At 40.8% G+C, this 15,019-nt stretch overlaps 1 protein-coding gene across 2 annotated transcripts in view; it reads right to left on the bottom strand.

Annotated features, from left to right (window-relative positions):
- The window catches only part of PCNX2 (pecanex 2), a 300,484-nt gene extending 295,747 nt beyond the window's left edge, over positions 1-4,737 (bottom strand). The window contains exons 1-2 of one of the 2 annotated variants that reach the window (XM_065919840.1): positions 4,586-4,737; positions 3,805-3,835 (exon numbers count right to left, since the gene is read on the bottom strand). In XM_065919840.1, the coding sequence (XP_065775912.1) occupies positions 3,805-3,835; positions 4,586-4,737 (183 nt within the window). Of the gene's footprint in view, positions 1-3,804; positions 3,836-4,584 lie in introns of those variants that run through there. The other variant, XM_065919838.1, reaches the window with a different exon arrangement.
- Between the last annotated feature and the right edge of the window lie 10,282 nt (positions 4,738-15,019).

The raw sequence follows: 15,019 nt of genomic DNA, 5'->3' as shown, positions 1-15,019 counted from the left end.
GAGGAAGAAGGAAGTTCAGACATTCAAGTGGATTATGGGAATGCATAAAGCATCAAGCATCTCCATGTGAGTATAAATAGTCACCACAAGCAGAAACGCCAGATAACAAGCTTCTACAAATCAAAGAAGATTAAGTACGCACCACGGGATTCAACAGCAGAAAAAGTCTTTCTCATGAAGAAGCTGAATATGAGCACTAGGACTGATCAGCCTGAGAGGTACCCTCTGGGACCAGCAGTGTACCAAGCAGTCCAACAAAGTAACAGCAATCAAGTGGACCAGTCAGGCCTGTCGTGTCAGGGTGGGCAGGTTGTATACTGTACAAAGGCCTCCAGCTGACAGGGTGAAATGGTGACTGAAGTCCAGCCCCGAGGTCCAGAGCCAGGAAAGGGTGTCTTTTTGGACAGGCCACCTTTCCATAATTCACATAAAGGCATCTTCTATGTTAGAAGCAGGAGCGAGAAGGGGTAGCCAAAGAAATACAGAACCTAAAGAAAAATAGCTGTGGACCCAAATGGGGAGTGGTCATAGACCGTGACAGGAGGGTTACCAACCAGGGGTGCCAGCGAGAGCCACTGTGCACAGACCACCCACTGTGGTCTGGGACGACAGCCCCTGACAAGTGACCCACTTTATTACAATCACAGCAATCAGAGACGAAGTGGGTTTTATCCAAACAAACAGTCGTCAAGGTTAAATTAGCAAGCAGAACTGGAAACAGAGTGCCCGCGTGCTAAGTCACCTCAGTCGTGTCTGACCCTGTGCGACCTATGGACTGTAATCCGCCAGCTTCCTCTGTCCATGGGGTTCTCCAGGCAAGAATACTGGGGTGGGGAGCCATTCCCTCCTCCAGGGGCTCTTCCCCACCCAGAGATCAAACCCACGTCTCTTATGTCTACTGTATTGGCAGGCGGGTTCTTTACCACTAGTGTCACCTGGGAAGCCAAGTAAGTCTGGCTAAAAGACAGAAAAAAAAAAAAAAAAATCTGAGGAAAAATAAAGCCACAACCATAAAATAAAGAATAAAAAAATATAATGCCTTATATGAGGTCTTAAAGAATGTAAAGTTTCCACCCCATTTTTTCTTATATTCAGGTTAACCTTACCACCTCCCAGATGCTCAGAATTTCACTTGAGGACAGGTCACTGCTTCAGGGAGTTCAAATCCTCTCTTGTATATCAGTGTATCAGGTCAGGTTACAGTGCTGTGAGAAGGCCAAAGACTTGGAGACAACAGGACCTCAGCTAAAGCTCTAAATTTTACTACCAGTTATCTAGATGGCCTTGGGCAAGTAACCTACGCCCTCTGGATCTCAGTGGCTTAATCTAAAAACAAAAAAAAAAATCCCATTTTACAGATGAGAAAACTGAGGCCCAGAGAAGTGAAGAGACTTGCACAAGATCACACAATTGATAAGTAATAGGGCAAGGACATCTTTTGACACTAGTCTGGTGCTGCCAGAACTTATTCTGGGTCAGAATCATGGCCAGGGTGCTCCCATTTTAAAGCTCTACATGAATCTTCAGAGAATAAATATAAGAACACATGTAATAAACGAGAAACTAAACATCTCTGATGACAAATGGATCTTTCAGCTTGCCCAAACTAAAATTAAGCTGATAATAAATCAAAGTTAAAGTCTTTTCAAACGATCTAAAATGACCTTTGTTTTTAGGTATGTATTTTGAGTGTTTCTTGAAAATATATAGCTTATGAATGTTAATAAATAACGTATTTTCCACCTAGACCTAAATAAATGCTGGGGCTTAGAGATTAGTTTGCTTCGATAATTAATAACAAAAATTATATTTACCTATTCAAAGTCTCCATTAAATTAAAGGGTGGATTTTTCTTACAGAGCAACTGTCTTGATTAAGCATGTTTAAATTAATTGTGAAAAGCCCAGAAAAGTTCAGTTCCTTTAAATAACAGAACTTTATATGTCCCTGCTGTCAGCAAGCAGCCAGAGATCTTTTCGGACTATGTTCTCATAAGTGGAACAAACTGAGAAAGATGTTGACAATCACAGGAGCACTGAAGTGCAGAAAATATATATTTAGGCATCAAAACCCAGAGAACAGAACCCTCCACTGGGAAGAAAGGTCTTTTATTTCTAAATTAATTTTCAGAAACCAGAAAACCAGAGCAAGAAAAGGACTACCTGCACTTTTTTCAATAAGACAGGCTATCTTATTCTTATTTTAAAAAACAGCAATGTAATGAATGCACTCACATTAAATGATTCTGTAATGATTAAAAGCACAATGGCAAAAGATATAAAAATTTCAGTATAATTGGTTTGATCCAGAAAACCCGAGACAAAAGTATTCGAGGTATCACTTTTTTGATTTCTAAACTCTTGAGATTTAGCCAAAAATTACTTTGAAATATCATTAAAGAGAAACTTAGCAACAATTTCCTATTCACAAATGCAAAGTAGAAATCAAGCTACTCAATGAAGCATAACTAGGTAGAAATTAAAGGTTCTGACCATACACATATATCAAACTTTAAAAGGAGTTATGCAAAAAGGAGCCCATATTCATTTTTTTAAAATCTGCAGGAATTATATTAAACATTAATTTGGTTGTTGCTGAGGAGTGGGAGTAGAAGTGAAGTATCTATTGCTTGCACTATCAGGAAATACTCAGAATGTGCTGTGAGATAGACAACTTAATACTGACTGGAACAGAAGGGCAGGAAGGTTGACTTTACTTCCACCAGTTTATTATGTATGAGATCACTGCTAACTAAATATAGGGCACCCTGCTGGGTACAGCAAGGGAAACCAAGATGAATCAACATAATCAAAACCAATGTCCTCAAAAAGCTCACAATCCATGAGGAGAGCTAAAATACATGTTCCAACAACTAAGTACAGAATTCAGAATATGCCACAGTACTGACAGTAAAAAGAGAATGATATTAGGGCAGGAGAGAAAAGAAATTAATTCTAGATAAGTGGAAGCAAGAACACCTAGACAGAAATGGCCATTCCACTGTGTTTTGAAGAATGGACAGATTTTGACAAGTGAATGATGTGGGGAAAAAAACAGTACTGAGAAGTAGTTTGATTCATTCATTCAATCAACTGTTAACTAATTCATTCAGTCCTCTATTCATTAATTTATTCAATCCTCCTATGAACCCTGTAAGGCTGCTACTATTGGGTACACAAACCAGGAAGCACAAGCTCACACAACCAGTGAGCAGAAGAACCAGAAATGAATCCAAGTTTGGTTCATCTCTCCCCTGTGCTGCCCCTCTAGGCAAAGAGAAAACACTGGGAATTCTATGCCAAGAAAACATGAAAGATAAGGTCACACAGGAAGAGGAAACAAATTTATTAAAGGGTCTCCAAGGGTCAGCCATTGTATTAAGTGTTTTTTACATGAAATTTTATTTATTCTTTCCATGAAATGGTCATTATCACATCTATTTTAAGGGTGACAAACTAAGATTTAGATTAAGGCCAAGAACAGGTCAAACAACTAATAAGTAGCCAAACAGAAATTTACACCAGGTCTGTGTCCAATCCCAGGTCAAAAGCCATAAAGATGGATAGCTTTACATGTTGATATAAGCCCCAAAACAACACTGTTCTAGTATTTTTCTCATTTTAAGGATAAAAGTTTTTTAATCAGATAAAGTAAAAGTAACTTGCTCACAGAACTGGTAAGGAATGAACCCAAAATTTAATGTAGGCAATCTGACTTCAGAGCCAGAATTCTGATCCTAAACTACCAGAAAGAGTAAATAGGAATGAAATCACAGACAACATCTAGTGGCAAAATGGGACTCTGTCAGTCATACAAACTCGCTGAAGATTTTTGTTGTGGAGAACATGACCAAGTTATGTTTTAGAAATTAAGTCCTTCAATAGGCATATCAAAATTCTGTTCTGAACACATCTCATATGACCTGGAGCACCTTACTTGTAGAGCTTTTCAAAGAAGGTTAAACATTGTTTCAGTTGGGCTTGTTTACCTATGAAGGTCATCTATGCAGTTATTCAGCAAGCACTCAACCGTGTAACCTCACTAAAGGGTCAAATAAATTACATTAGATTTCTTCATCATTACTTTTTTCTACAGATTTCTTTACAGAGTGGTGTGGAAACCGCAAATGGAGTAATTGGTCATTGAACCTGCCTTCCCAAAGCAAAACAGGAAAGGGAAGAAAAGGGGTAACAGATTAACAACCGAAATAGCTTTGCTTTTAACATTTCATTTTGCCTTCTGGTTATCATGCACAGCATCTTATACTAAATATTGTCCTAAGCTACCCAGCCAAGGGGCCTGGAGCTGTTCACATGTAAAATCGGTTCTACATTGCACAGTGACAAGCAGAGTCTGACTCATCGGAACAGCGAGCATCAATTCTTAATGAGTCCCAGAGCCCCCGAAGTCCTTTCTACTTCTGCCGGGGGAGTCCCTCCCTGACCCCTTGCCTGTACTTTCTCTGTACCAAATTCCTGAAGACTTTCTCCCTTCCAGCCCCTAGGAATCACCGCCAACCCTTTCCATCCCGAAGGCAGACTCGCAGGCTACCCCAAGGCTTGACCGGCCCCCACCCCCACTCACCAGGTGCAGCGCCAGGGGCAGCAGTAGCAAGAACAGCCACAGGTAGAGGTGGCAACTATTGGTGAACGTGCTCTGATCGGGGTCGTGGTACCAGCCCCCGGTGAGCGCGGCCCACACGCCCTGCCGGAGCAGCTGCAGCACCTGGGACCCCATGCCTGCGCGCCTGGGCCGGCACGCGCGGCGCTGCCCGCTGCCCGCCGCCGGCCGCCCAGATGCCCTCAGCTTTAACACGCGGGCCCTCGGGCGGCGTCACCGCCGCCGCCTCCGCCCCCGCCCCATCCAGCTCCTTCCGCCCCGCGACCGAAACTCCAGCTGCCTTTCTGCCCGGACCCGCGAATCGCGGCGCCGGAACCGGCTGCTGCCACCGGGCAGGTGGGCGCCATGTCCGAGGGAGGAAGGATTTTCCCATGGTGCTCAGAGGCTGCTGCTCTGAGGATGCTCCAGAGGCTCCTCCCAGCGCCCGCCCAGTGTCCCACCATCGCTTTCCCGGTGGCGGGGGAGGGGAGGTGCGCGGTTGCGGCGGGGGCGGGGGCGGAGAGGCGGGGGAAGAAGAATTTCGGAGCCCCTCCAGCCTCTTTTTTTGCTTCTGCCCACTCTCCCCTGCTTTTCGCCCCCATCTTTCTGATAGGGAATGTGAAAGACTTAAAAATCAAAGATGTTCTAATGCAGAAGAGATAAACCAGGACAAGTTCCTTTTTTTGCAGCCTGCACCAAAATAGTTATGTAACTCCAGCTCCTGTCACACATCACTCAATGTAATTCCTTCCTCTGAGCACTGCCTGCACGGTGTCTTTCTCCTTAATTAACCGCTGACCTCAGACGTTTTTTTAGCTTAACTCTACCTCTGCCCTTGACACTGAGTTTTTCCTCCCTGATTTTTTTTCCTCCCCACCCATGCCCCACTTTGTCCAGCTTGGTAGATAAAGAAGATAACCACCTTTTGGGAAAAATTTCAGAAGCCTCAGTTTGTTTGTCTTTTTACATGTTTCCTAGAACATAATCTCAGGCATCCCTTGGGTATATTATTTAGAGAGGAAGACCCACTAGAAAGGTATCTCTGAACTAATAATCTTTGACCTTTTATAGTAGAGAAATTTCAGACTCTCTTCTGAAAGCAGGCTTTGGACAGGGAAGAAATTAAGACGAACTTGCTTTCTTAGAATAAAGGAAGGAAGCCCTCCTCATTAGTAATTGATTACCTAAAGTAAATGAGGTTCATGTTGTTGATAAGAACAAGTTTTGGGAACCTGGCGATAACAGGGAATTTGTTTTCCTTAGGAATGAGCAGAGGAAGCCTTGTGTGAGTCAGAATCTTTGGAGAAGAACAAGTATTAGAAGGTGCCAAAATCCTCAAAACATGCCTTTTCTGCCTCATGCTTACCTCACCTGACATGCGCACCTGTGCATGCCCTGGCTATGCTCTGGTCTGCAGCAGTTTTAGTACATGGCTGCCTTAGGCAAGCCCAGAACAGACATACAGCCTCCCTGTGCAGAAATGAAATAAGGCGAGGGCCATCCTGAAGACCAGGTCAGGGACATGAAAGTCCAAACTCACACTGGTATGTCAATATTCAGCTTTAACCACTCCTTAACCTATTCAGCATCCATCTGCAGGAATGACTAACCAAAATGTACTAATGCTGCTTTCTGTACTGGAAGAATCATTTTCTCATAGACTCAGAGGATACTATACTTGTTTTTATATGGACTCATTACTTGAAACCTATCAGGCTCTCTATAAATGTTTAATGAATCAGTCAGTCAATCAACTCCACAGGAAAGATCCACATTAAAGGATCATCTCATGTGCTTCAGTCGAGGAGAAATAGCCATGCAACAGATCTATTCCTGCATTGAAGAAGTGCCTTTATTCATTCATGCCCGATTCATCAAAATATTTAATGAGCACCTTCTATGTGCCAGGCATTTTGCTAAAGACAGAGAAAGGAAGTATAAAATATATATAGTCACTACCATGGAGTTCACAGACTACAAAAGGAAACAAACACATCAACAAAGACTTGGAATTAAATGTGCTCTGTGCACATTTAATAGGATTGAATATGCATCTGCTTGAGAAACCTGTATGCAGGTCAGGAAGCAACAGTTAGAACTGGACATGATACAACAGACTGGTTCCAAATAGGAAAAGGAGTACGTAAAGGCTGTACATTGTCACCCTGCTTATTTAACTTGTATGCAGAGTACATCATGAGAAATGCTGGGCTGGAGGAAGCACAAGCTGGAATCAAGATTGCCAGGAGAAATATCGATAACCTCAGATATGCAGATGACACCACTCTTATGGCAGAAAGTGAAGAACTAAAGGGCCTCTTGATGAAAGTGAAAGAGGAGAGTGACAAAGTTGGCTTAAAGCTCAACATTCAGAAACTAAGATCATGGCATTGGGTCCCATCACTTCATGGCAAATAGATGGGGAAACAATGGACACAGTGGCTGACTTTATTTTTCTGGGCTCCAAAATCACTGCAGGTGGTGATTGCAGCCATGAAATTAAAAGAAGGAAGGAAAGTTATAACCAACCTAGACAGCATATTAAAAAGCAGAGACATTACTTTGCCAATAAAGGTCCGTCTAGTCAAGGCTATGGTTTTTCCAGTAGTCATGTATGGATGTGAGAGTTGGACTATAAAGAAAGCTGAGTGCAGAAGAATTGAAGCTTTTGAACTGTGGTGTTGGAGAAGACTCTTGAGAGTCCCTTGGACTGCAAGGAGATCCAACCAGTCCACCCTGAAGGAGATCAGTCCTGGGTGTTCTTTGGAAGGACTGATGTTGAAGCTGAAACTCCAATACTTTGGACACCTGATGCGAAGAACTGACTCATTTGAGAAGACCCTGATCCTGGGAAAGATTGAGGGTAGGAGGAGAAGGGGACGACAGAGGATTAGATGGCTGGATGGCATCACCAACTCGATGGACATGGGTTTGAGTAAACTCCGGGAGTTGGTGATGGACAGGGAGGCCTGGCATGCTGCCGTTCATGGGGTCTCAAAGAGTTGGACACGACTGAGCGACTGAACTGAACTGAACTGATACATCTGCTGTTGCTTGCCTGTGTGTTAGTTGCTCAGTCATGTCTGACTCTTTGCAACCCCATAGACTGTAGCCCAGCAAGCTCCTGTGCTCATGGGATTCTCCAGACAAGAATACTGGAGTGGGGAGCCATTTCCTTCTCCAGGGGGTCTTTCCGACCCAGGGAGTGAACTCATGTCTCCTGTGTCTCCTACATTGCAGGCAGACTCTTTACACGCTGAGCCATTCGGGAAACCTGTGGAGGTGCACAAATTGAAAGGCAGACTTTTGGAGTGTACGTTTCACCCACTGTTCCTATGCTAGGAGCCACTTCAACGATGCAGCCTTGAGAATAATATGTAGTTGTGACCATCTAGACTGTATACATTAAGGCCTCTATGTAAATCTTAAGTTTCTGGCAGGAAGTTGTGGCAATCTCCTGTTTTGTAGCCACCCAAGACAAGCCTCATATATAAGTTCCCTTGCTTATTAAACCTGCCACCTACCAATCTGGAGTGGCTGCCTCCTTCATCTCTTCCTTGGCTCCTTTTGAATTAGTTCAGTTGCTCAGTTGTGTCCGACTCTTTGAGACCCCGTGGACCCTAGGCTTCCCTGTCCATCACCAACTCCCAGAGTTTACTCAAACTCATGTCCATCGAGTCAGTGAAGCCATCCAACCATCTCATCCTCTGTTGTCCCCTTCTCCTTCAGCTTTCAACCTTTCCCAGCGCCAGGGTCTTTTTCAGTGAGTCGGCTCTTCGCATCAGGTGGCCAAAGTCTTGGAGCTTCAGCTTCGGCATCAGTCCTCCCAATGAATATTCAGGACTGATTTCCTTTAGGATTGACTGGTTTGAATGGATTATCTTTTATTGTTAAACTTTTTATATAACCTTGAAAGTTATAAACCTGGAAGCCTTTTTTTTTTTAAAGAGATCAGAAATATGAAGTAAGATATTTCTAATGGTGGTAAAAATTTTACAGTAGAAAGAATAATGCCAGGACGTGGAGGACACATACATAGAAGGAACACAGAGGAGTACAGGCAGGGCATAGGTACTTTTATGTCAGAGTTGGAGGTAAAGTGAAGATTATTTGTATTCAGAGACATCTTAGAGTATCCATAAAGAATTTGGAGACAGCAGAGAAAAAATAGGCTAATCCTCAGTCAGTAGGCACAGAGAAGTATGGAAATAAGGACAACAAGACTGCATTTAGGAGAAATTCCTAGTGAATAGAATACTAACCCTTCAGTTCAGTTCAGTTCAGTTGCTCAGTCATGTCCAACTCTTTGCGACCCCATGAACCAAAGCACACCAGGCCTCCCTGTCCATCACCAACTCCCGGAGTCCACCCAAACCCATGTCCATCGAGTCAGTGATGCCATCCAACCATCTCATCCTCTGTCGTCCCCTTCTCCTCCTGCCTTCAATCTTTACCAGCATCAGGGTCTTTTCCAATGACTCAGGTGTTCGCATCAGGTGGCCAAAGTGTTGGAGTTTCAGCTACAACATCAGTTCAACACCCAGAACTGATCTCCTTTAGGATGGACTGGTTGGATCTCCTTGCAGTCCAAGGGACTCTCAAGAGTCTTCTCCAACACCACAGTTCAAAAGCATCAATTCTTCTGCACTCAGCTTTCTTTATAGTCCAACTGTCACATCCATACATGACTACTGGAAAAACCATAGCCTTGACCAGATGGACCTTTTTTGGCAAAGTAATGTCTCTGCTTTTTATATGCTGTCTAGGTTGGTTATAACTGTCCTTCCAAGGAGTAAGCGTCTTTTAATTTCATGGCTGCAATCACCACCTGCAGTGATTTTGGAGCCCAGAAAAATAAATTCAGCCACTGTTTCCACTGTTTCCCCATCTATTTGCCATGAAGTGATGGGACTGGATGTCATGATCTTAGTTTTCTGAATGTTGAGCTTTAAGCCAACTTTGTCACTCTCCTCTTTCACTTTCATCAAGAGGCTCTTCAGTTCTTCGTCACTAACCCTTCACTCCAAGATAACAAGATTTTCCCAAATATGCCTGGTTATGCATAAGAGTAAACATATAAAGCACATCTTTGGTCTTTTTAATTGCATATTATGAAGTAGATACACCAATTATTAACTGTCATTATTGAAAAAAGGGGGGGGGGGGAGGCAGAGTGACCTTTACTCGTCTATAACACTGGGTGGCACCAGAGCACTGTCAAATGACGTAAACTCTAGGCTAATGCAGACACTTCAAAGCAAGACTTTCATCAAGGGTGAATTCAGTACTCTGGAAAGCTTGCCTCCAAAATGATACTTCTACATTCACCTGACTAGTTTGTTCACGTCTTCTGAAGACCATGTGGGTGGCCATTATTGATCTAAATCAATTTTTAACCTCATAAACCAATTAGTGTCCCCAAAGAACAGAAGTAATAGCAATCAAAGTATATTCTAAATTCTAATTTAAAACTTTTCAGAAATGAAAGAGGGCTTTACCTACAAACATTAAAAGGGTGCATCATGCCCCATCCCCCAAAACTACAGAAAAGTGAACAGGAAGATAGCTCCTAGGGCAACTGACATCTCCAGAGCAGGACCTTGGTGAACTCACTCTCACAAAAAAAAGAAAGAAAGAAAGAAAATACAGGCAAAGCAATCAAAAGCAACCATTTCTGTACCATGAAAATTAACCAAACCATAGACTGAACTTCAGATCATCCACACAAGAGGAATTATTGAACTTAGGTAAGACAGTAGGGTCTGTGACATTTTAACAGGAGCTATTCCCATCGCTCCTCCTTTCCAAGCTCAGTGATCCACCCTACAGAACCCTATAGAAAGATAAAAGGACATTTTAGGCTGAAATGAAGACAGTGGACAACAATTGTAGTCCACACAAAGAAACAATGAGCACCAGTAAAGGTATCTGCCCAAGTATATATTAAAAACATATAAATATATTCTCCTTTATAACCCCTCTATTCTCATAGCTGCTTTTATGAGAATTAAAGGGGACTTCCACAGGGACTTACCTGGTGGTTCAGTCGCTAAAACTCCGTGCTGTCTATATAGCAGGCCCAGGTCTAATCTCAGGAGCTAGATCTCACGTGCCACAGCTAAGAGTTCACATGTCAGGACTGCCCCTGTGGTCCAGTGGTTAATAATCCACTTACCAAAGGAGGGTTCTATCCGTGGCTGGGGATCCAAGATCCCACATGCCACAGGGAAACTAAACCTGATTCAGCTCAAAATAAAAAATAAGAATAATAAATATTGATTTTAAAAGAGTTTGCATGCCTCAACTAAAGATTCTGCATGCTGCAATGAAGATCAGAGATCCTACATGCTGCAACTAAGACATAGCACAGCCAAATAAATAAAACAAATAAATAAATATTTTTAAAAATAATTTTAAAAAATAAAGACAACTGCATAAAGCAGGAATTCCTCCTTAGTAATGGTCTAACATGCAACATATACATTTTCACTTTGTTAAGTGAATAAGTTTTAGGAGTCTATTTTTACTGCAGCAAAACTACTCTAACTAACACAGAAACTGTTGGCTTGAAATTGTATACCAATGTAATAAAACCTAAGAGTTGGCATTGCAAGGAAACATCTTACAGACTAGAAAAATGGAGACCCAAGTTATGCAGTTATAAATTTTTTGGTAAAAATGTCCTCTTCAAGGACTCAGATAACCTACCAGCAGCTACTGGAGCTATGGTTCCAAAGAAAGAAACTGGAAAAGAAAAGAATACGTGTGCATATGGACTGTTCTGGGTCTGTTTAGCAAAGAATAATTGAATTATTTTCAAGCAGAACACCAGATCCCTGAGTAGCCTCAGCATGTAGTTGATTCACCAGCCTAAAGACCTTCTTCTTACTTGGAAATAGATTACAATCGAAATAAATTAATTTCTGTTGCATTAGGTCACCAAAATTGGGAGATCCATTTGCTACTGCAGCTTAGCCTTCCCAAGCTAATATAAGAAACAATGAAAATAAATTAAGCATAGAAATCAAGAAAAATAATAACAAAATCAAGGAAAGCAGATAGAAGGTATAAATGAGTATAAGTGCAGAAATTAATCATTAGAAAAGAGAAAAGCAATAGAATTAATAAATAACTACAAAACCACAAAGTTTTGTTGGGGGGAGGACAATAAAGTAGATAAATTAATGGCTCTCCTGAACAGAGAAAAAAGTAGAAAGCATAACTAGGCAAAAAGAAATTTAAAGCAGAGAAAATAGAAAGAAAGAAATTAAAATAATCATAAGAGAATACTTTGCTGAGGAATATTTAAATCAATGTGGGAACCCAGGTGAAGTAGGTAATTATCTAGGAAAATAAAATTACCAAATCTCAGCCCAGAAGAGAGAAAATCTAAAGCAAACAATGACCTTACAGAACTAATAGGGAATATTATGAAATGGGACACATTCAGGAAACACAAAACCCAAACCGTTGCACAGCAGATTTGTCCAAAATTTATGAGACAGGTACTTCCAGTGTGATTAAACTGTTTCATAACACTGAAAAAGAAGAAAGGCATTTCCAAATCCTTTATATGAAGGTAACATAACACACATTCCAAAAATTAAATAAAATATTGTAACTGTGGCTAGTCACAATTATGAATATTGATGCAAAAATCCAAATTATACATTAGCAACCTGAATATAGCACCACATTAAAAGCAAAGCCAGGCTCATTCCAGGAAAACAAAGATGATTCAGCCCCTAAAGGGGGCCATTAAAGGAGGTAAATGTAGGATGTACATTATGAAAACCATTACTTGATATAATCTGGGAACACTGGTCAATGTCTTAGAGAAGATATCACACGATGGAAACTTTAAAGGCTGCTAAAGGAAACTGACCATGGATTCCCTCAGAGTTCGGTCAGTAAAGAATCTGCCTGCAATGCAGGAGACCTGGGTTCGAGTCCTGCATGGGAAAGATCCCCTGGAGAAAGAAATGGCAACCCACTCAGTATTCTTGCCTGGAGAATTCCATGGACAGAGGAGCCTGATGGGCTACAGTCCACGGGGTCACAAGAATTAACACAACTTAGCAGCTAACCAACCACCAAAGGAAATAAAAAGACCTAACAGAAAATCGTGAGCCTGGAAGACTTCAATGTTACAAGTTTTGGGTGAATTAATTTGCAGCCCTATCTAGGAAATCCCAATTTATGATTCCTAATTCCTAAATCCCAATCCCAACTCCTAAATTTAGGAAACTCAAAGGAACAAACTAAAAATACACACAACATGGATAAATCTTACAAATATAAGCCAATTGAACACAATTAGCTCAAAAGAATATGTGCACATCCTGATTTCATGTGTAATAAATTTGAAAAGAGGTAAACCTAATTTATGATGTCAGGATAGGAGGTTTCTGGGTTTCTACCGATGTTCTGTTTCTTGACCTGTGGGCTGCTTACACAAATGAGATTAGTTTGTGTTCTGTATAGATAAGTAAGTAGAATTGCCAGGAAAATTCTGGAAACAGCTATTAGTGAGGAGGATTAGTCCTAGCTGACACTGTAGTATTGTGGTCCTGGGGGACAGGTAAACAGAAATGTCAGAGAGATAGAAGGATGAAGGGGGTACAGGGGAAGACATTAAGAGAAAACTTATGGAAAATCAGTTTCAATAATTAAGAGATACTTTTCTACTATGACCTAGAATCTATAAATGAAAAAAGATTCAACTACATAGAAGTTAAAAGAAAAAGAAAGTTTAAAAAACTCCATTAAAAAATCACAGATAAATCAGAATGGAAAAGAATATAAAAGAGAACATATGTATACGTGTAACTGAATCACTTTGCTGTACAATAGACATTAACACAACATTGTAAATCAACTATACTTCAGTTACATAAATAAATAAAAATAAAGTGGCCAAAAAAAATTATGCAGAGAGAAAAAGTCTAGACACACCAGTAAAAATATGTGTACCTTAGTCAATAAGGTACACATATGTTGATACACATATCAATATATGTACATGTAAGGTACACATATATTGATAAGTCATTTAACAGGCACAGACCTCCTAAATATCAACGAGAAATAAGGTCAACCAAAAATGGACAAAAGGAAAGAACAGTTCACAGAAAGGGTAATTCAAATGACTCAGATGTCTAAAACGATGTTCCGTCTCAGTCACAGTAAGAAAAATTTTTTTAAATATATACTCAAGAACTTCCTGTTGGTCCAGTGGTTCAGATTTTGCCTTCCAATGCAGGCGGTATGGGTTCAGTTGTTGGTCAGGCAGCTATGATCCCACATGCCTCATGACCAAAACACTAAAACATAAAACAAGCAATATTGTAACAAAGTCAATAAAGAATTTAAAATGTACATGCAAAAATAAATAATTAGAACACACGAATACATTGAAGATTTTTCAAGGTTCTTTCCAGGTAGACTCCAAGCATGGAAAATATTTAACAATAGGGCAGTCATCAAGGGAATAATAAACTGCTAGAAGAATATTAGTTTCACTTGATTCATGTCAACATATGGCAAAACCCACTACAATATTGTAATTAGCCTCCAATTAAAATACGTAAATTAAAAAAAAAAGAATATTAGTTTCACTTGAAAAAGTAGACTTAGAATCCATCAAAGTAGGAAAAATAGTTTCCAGTACCAAACTTAATATTAAGGAAAATCAATATCTGGCATAACAGGAACTAAGGCTCTGATTCTATGTGTTCAATATAGCATGATGTGTTAATAATTTTTTAAGATGTTAAATTTCAAATCTTTGAGAGACTGAGGGTTTGAGGGTTTTTTTTAATGGTATTCTTACTGTTCTAGAAAAACCAGTTTGCTCAAGAGCATTATTAGATAAGACAATGCTCCTTGAAATAGATATTCCCTGAAAGTTTTCCCTCACTGAACCCTTGGCTTAATCAAGTGACTCGAGAGAAGATCAGGAAGACTTCAGATAATCCTGTGAGTAAGTAGCAACCACAAAACAATGCTTGACATTTATAGGACACATTTCAGCTTTCACAGAACTTCACACTCACCAGTTCCTTCAGGATTATACAACTAACCCTAGAAGGTAACAATAACACCCAGAAAATCAGGAAGTTCGCATGATGATGCAGATTCTGTAGCTTTGGGCCCTGAAAACTTCTTACAGAGATTAGAGCTCACATTGAGGCAGGAGAAAGGATGACAGCAGGAACGGAAGGAAACAAGAGTCGTTACAACTGGGACATACCACCTTTGTGTTTAAAGGAAGACAGGGTCAGCTGGGTTCATTTAAGACTTCTGAAGAAACTTCCACAGCAACGTAAAAGGACTGAGAGGGGACTTCCCCGGCAGGCCAATGGCTAAGACTCCACGCTCCCACTCCCACTGGGCAAGGGGTTCCATCCCCAGGCAGAGA

This window comes from Muntiacus reevesi, chromosome 2, assembly GCF_963930625.1.
Source record: "Muntiacus reevesi chromosome 2, mMunRee1.1, whole genome shotgun sequence".
Lineage (NCBI taxonomy): Eukaryota > Metazoa > Chordata > Mammalia > Artiodactyla > Cervidae > Muntiacus > Muntiacus reevesi.
The sequence above is the reverse complement of the archived record's forward strand: the minus strand, read 5'-3'. Positions and strand labels throughout refer to the sequence as shown.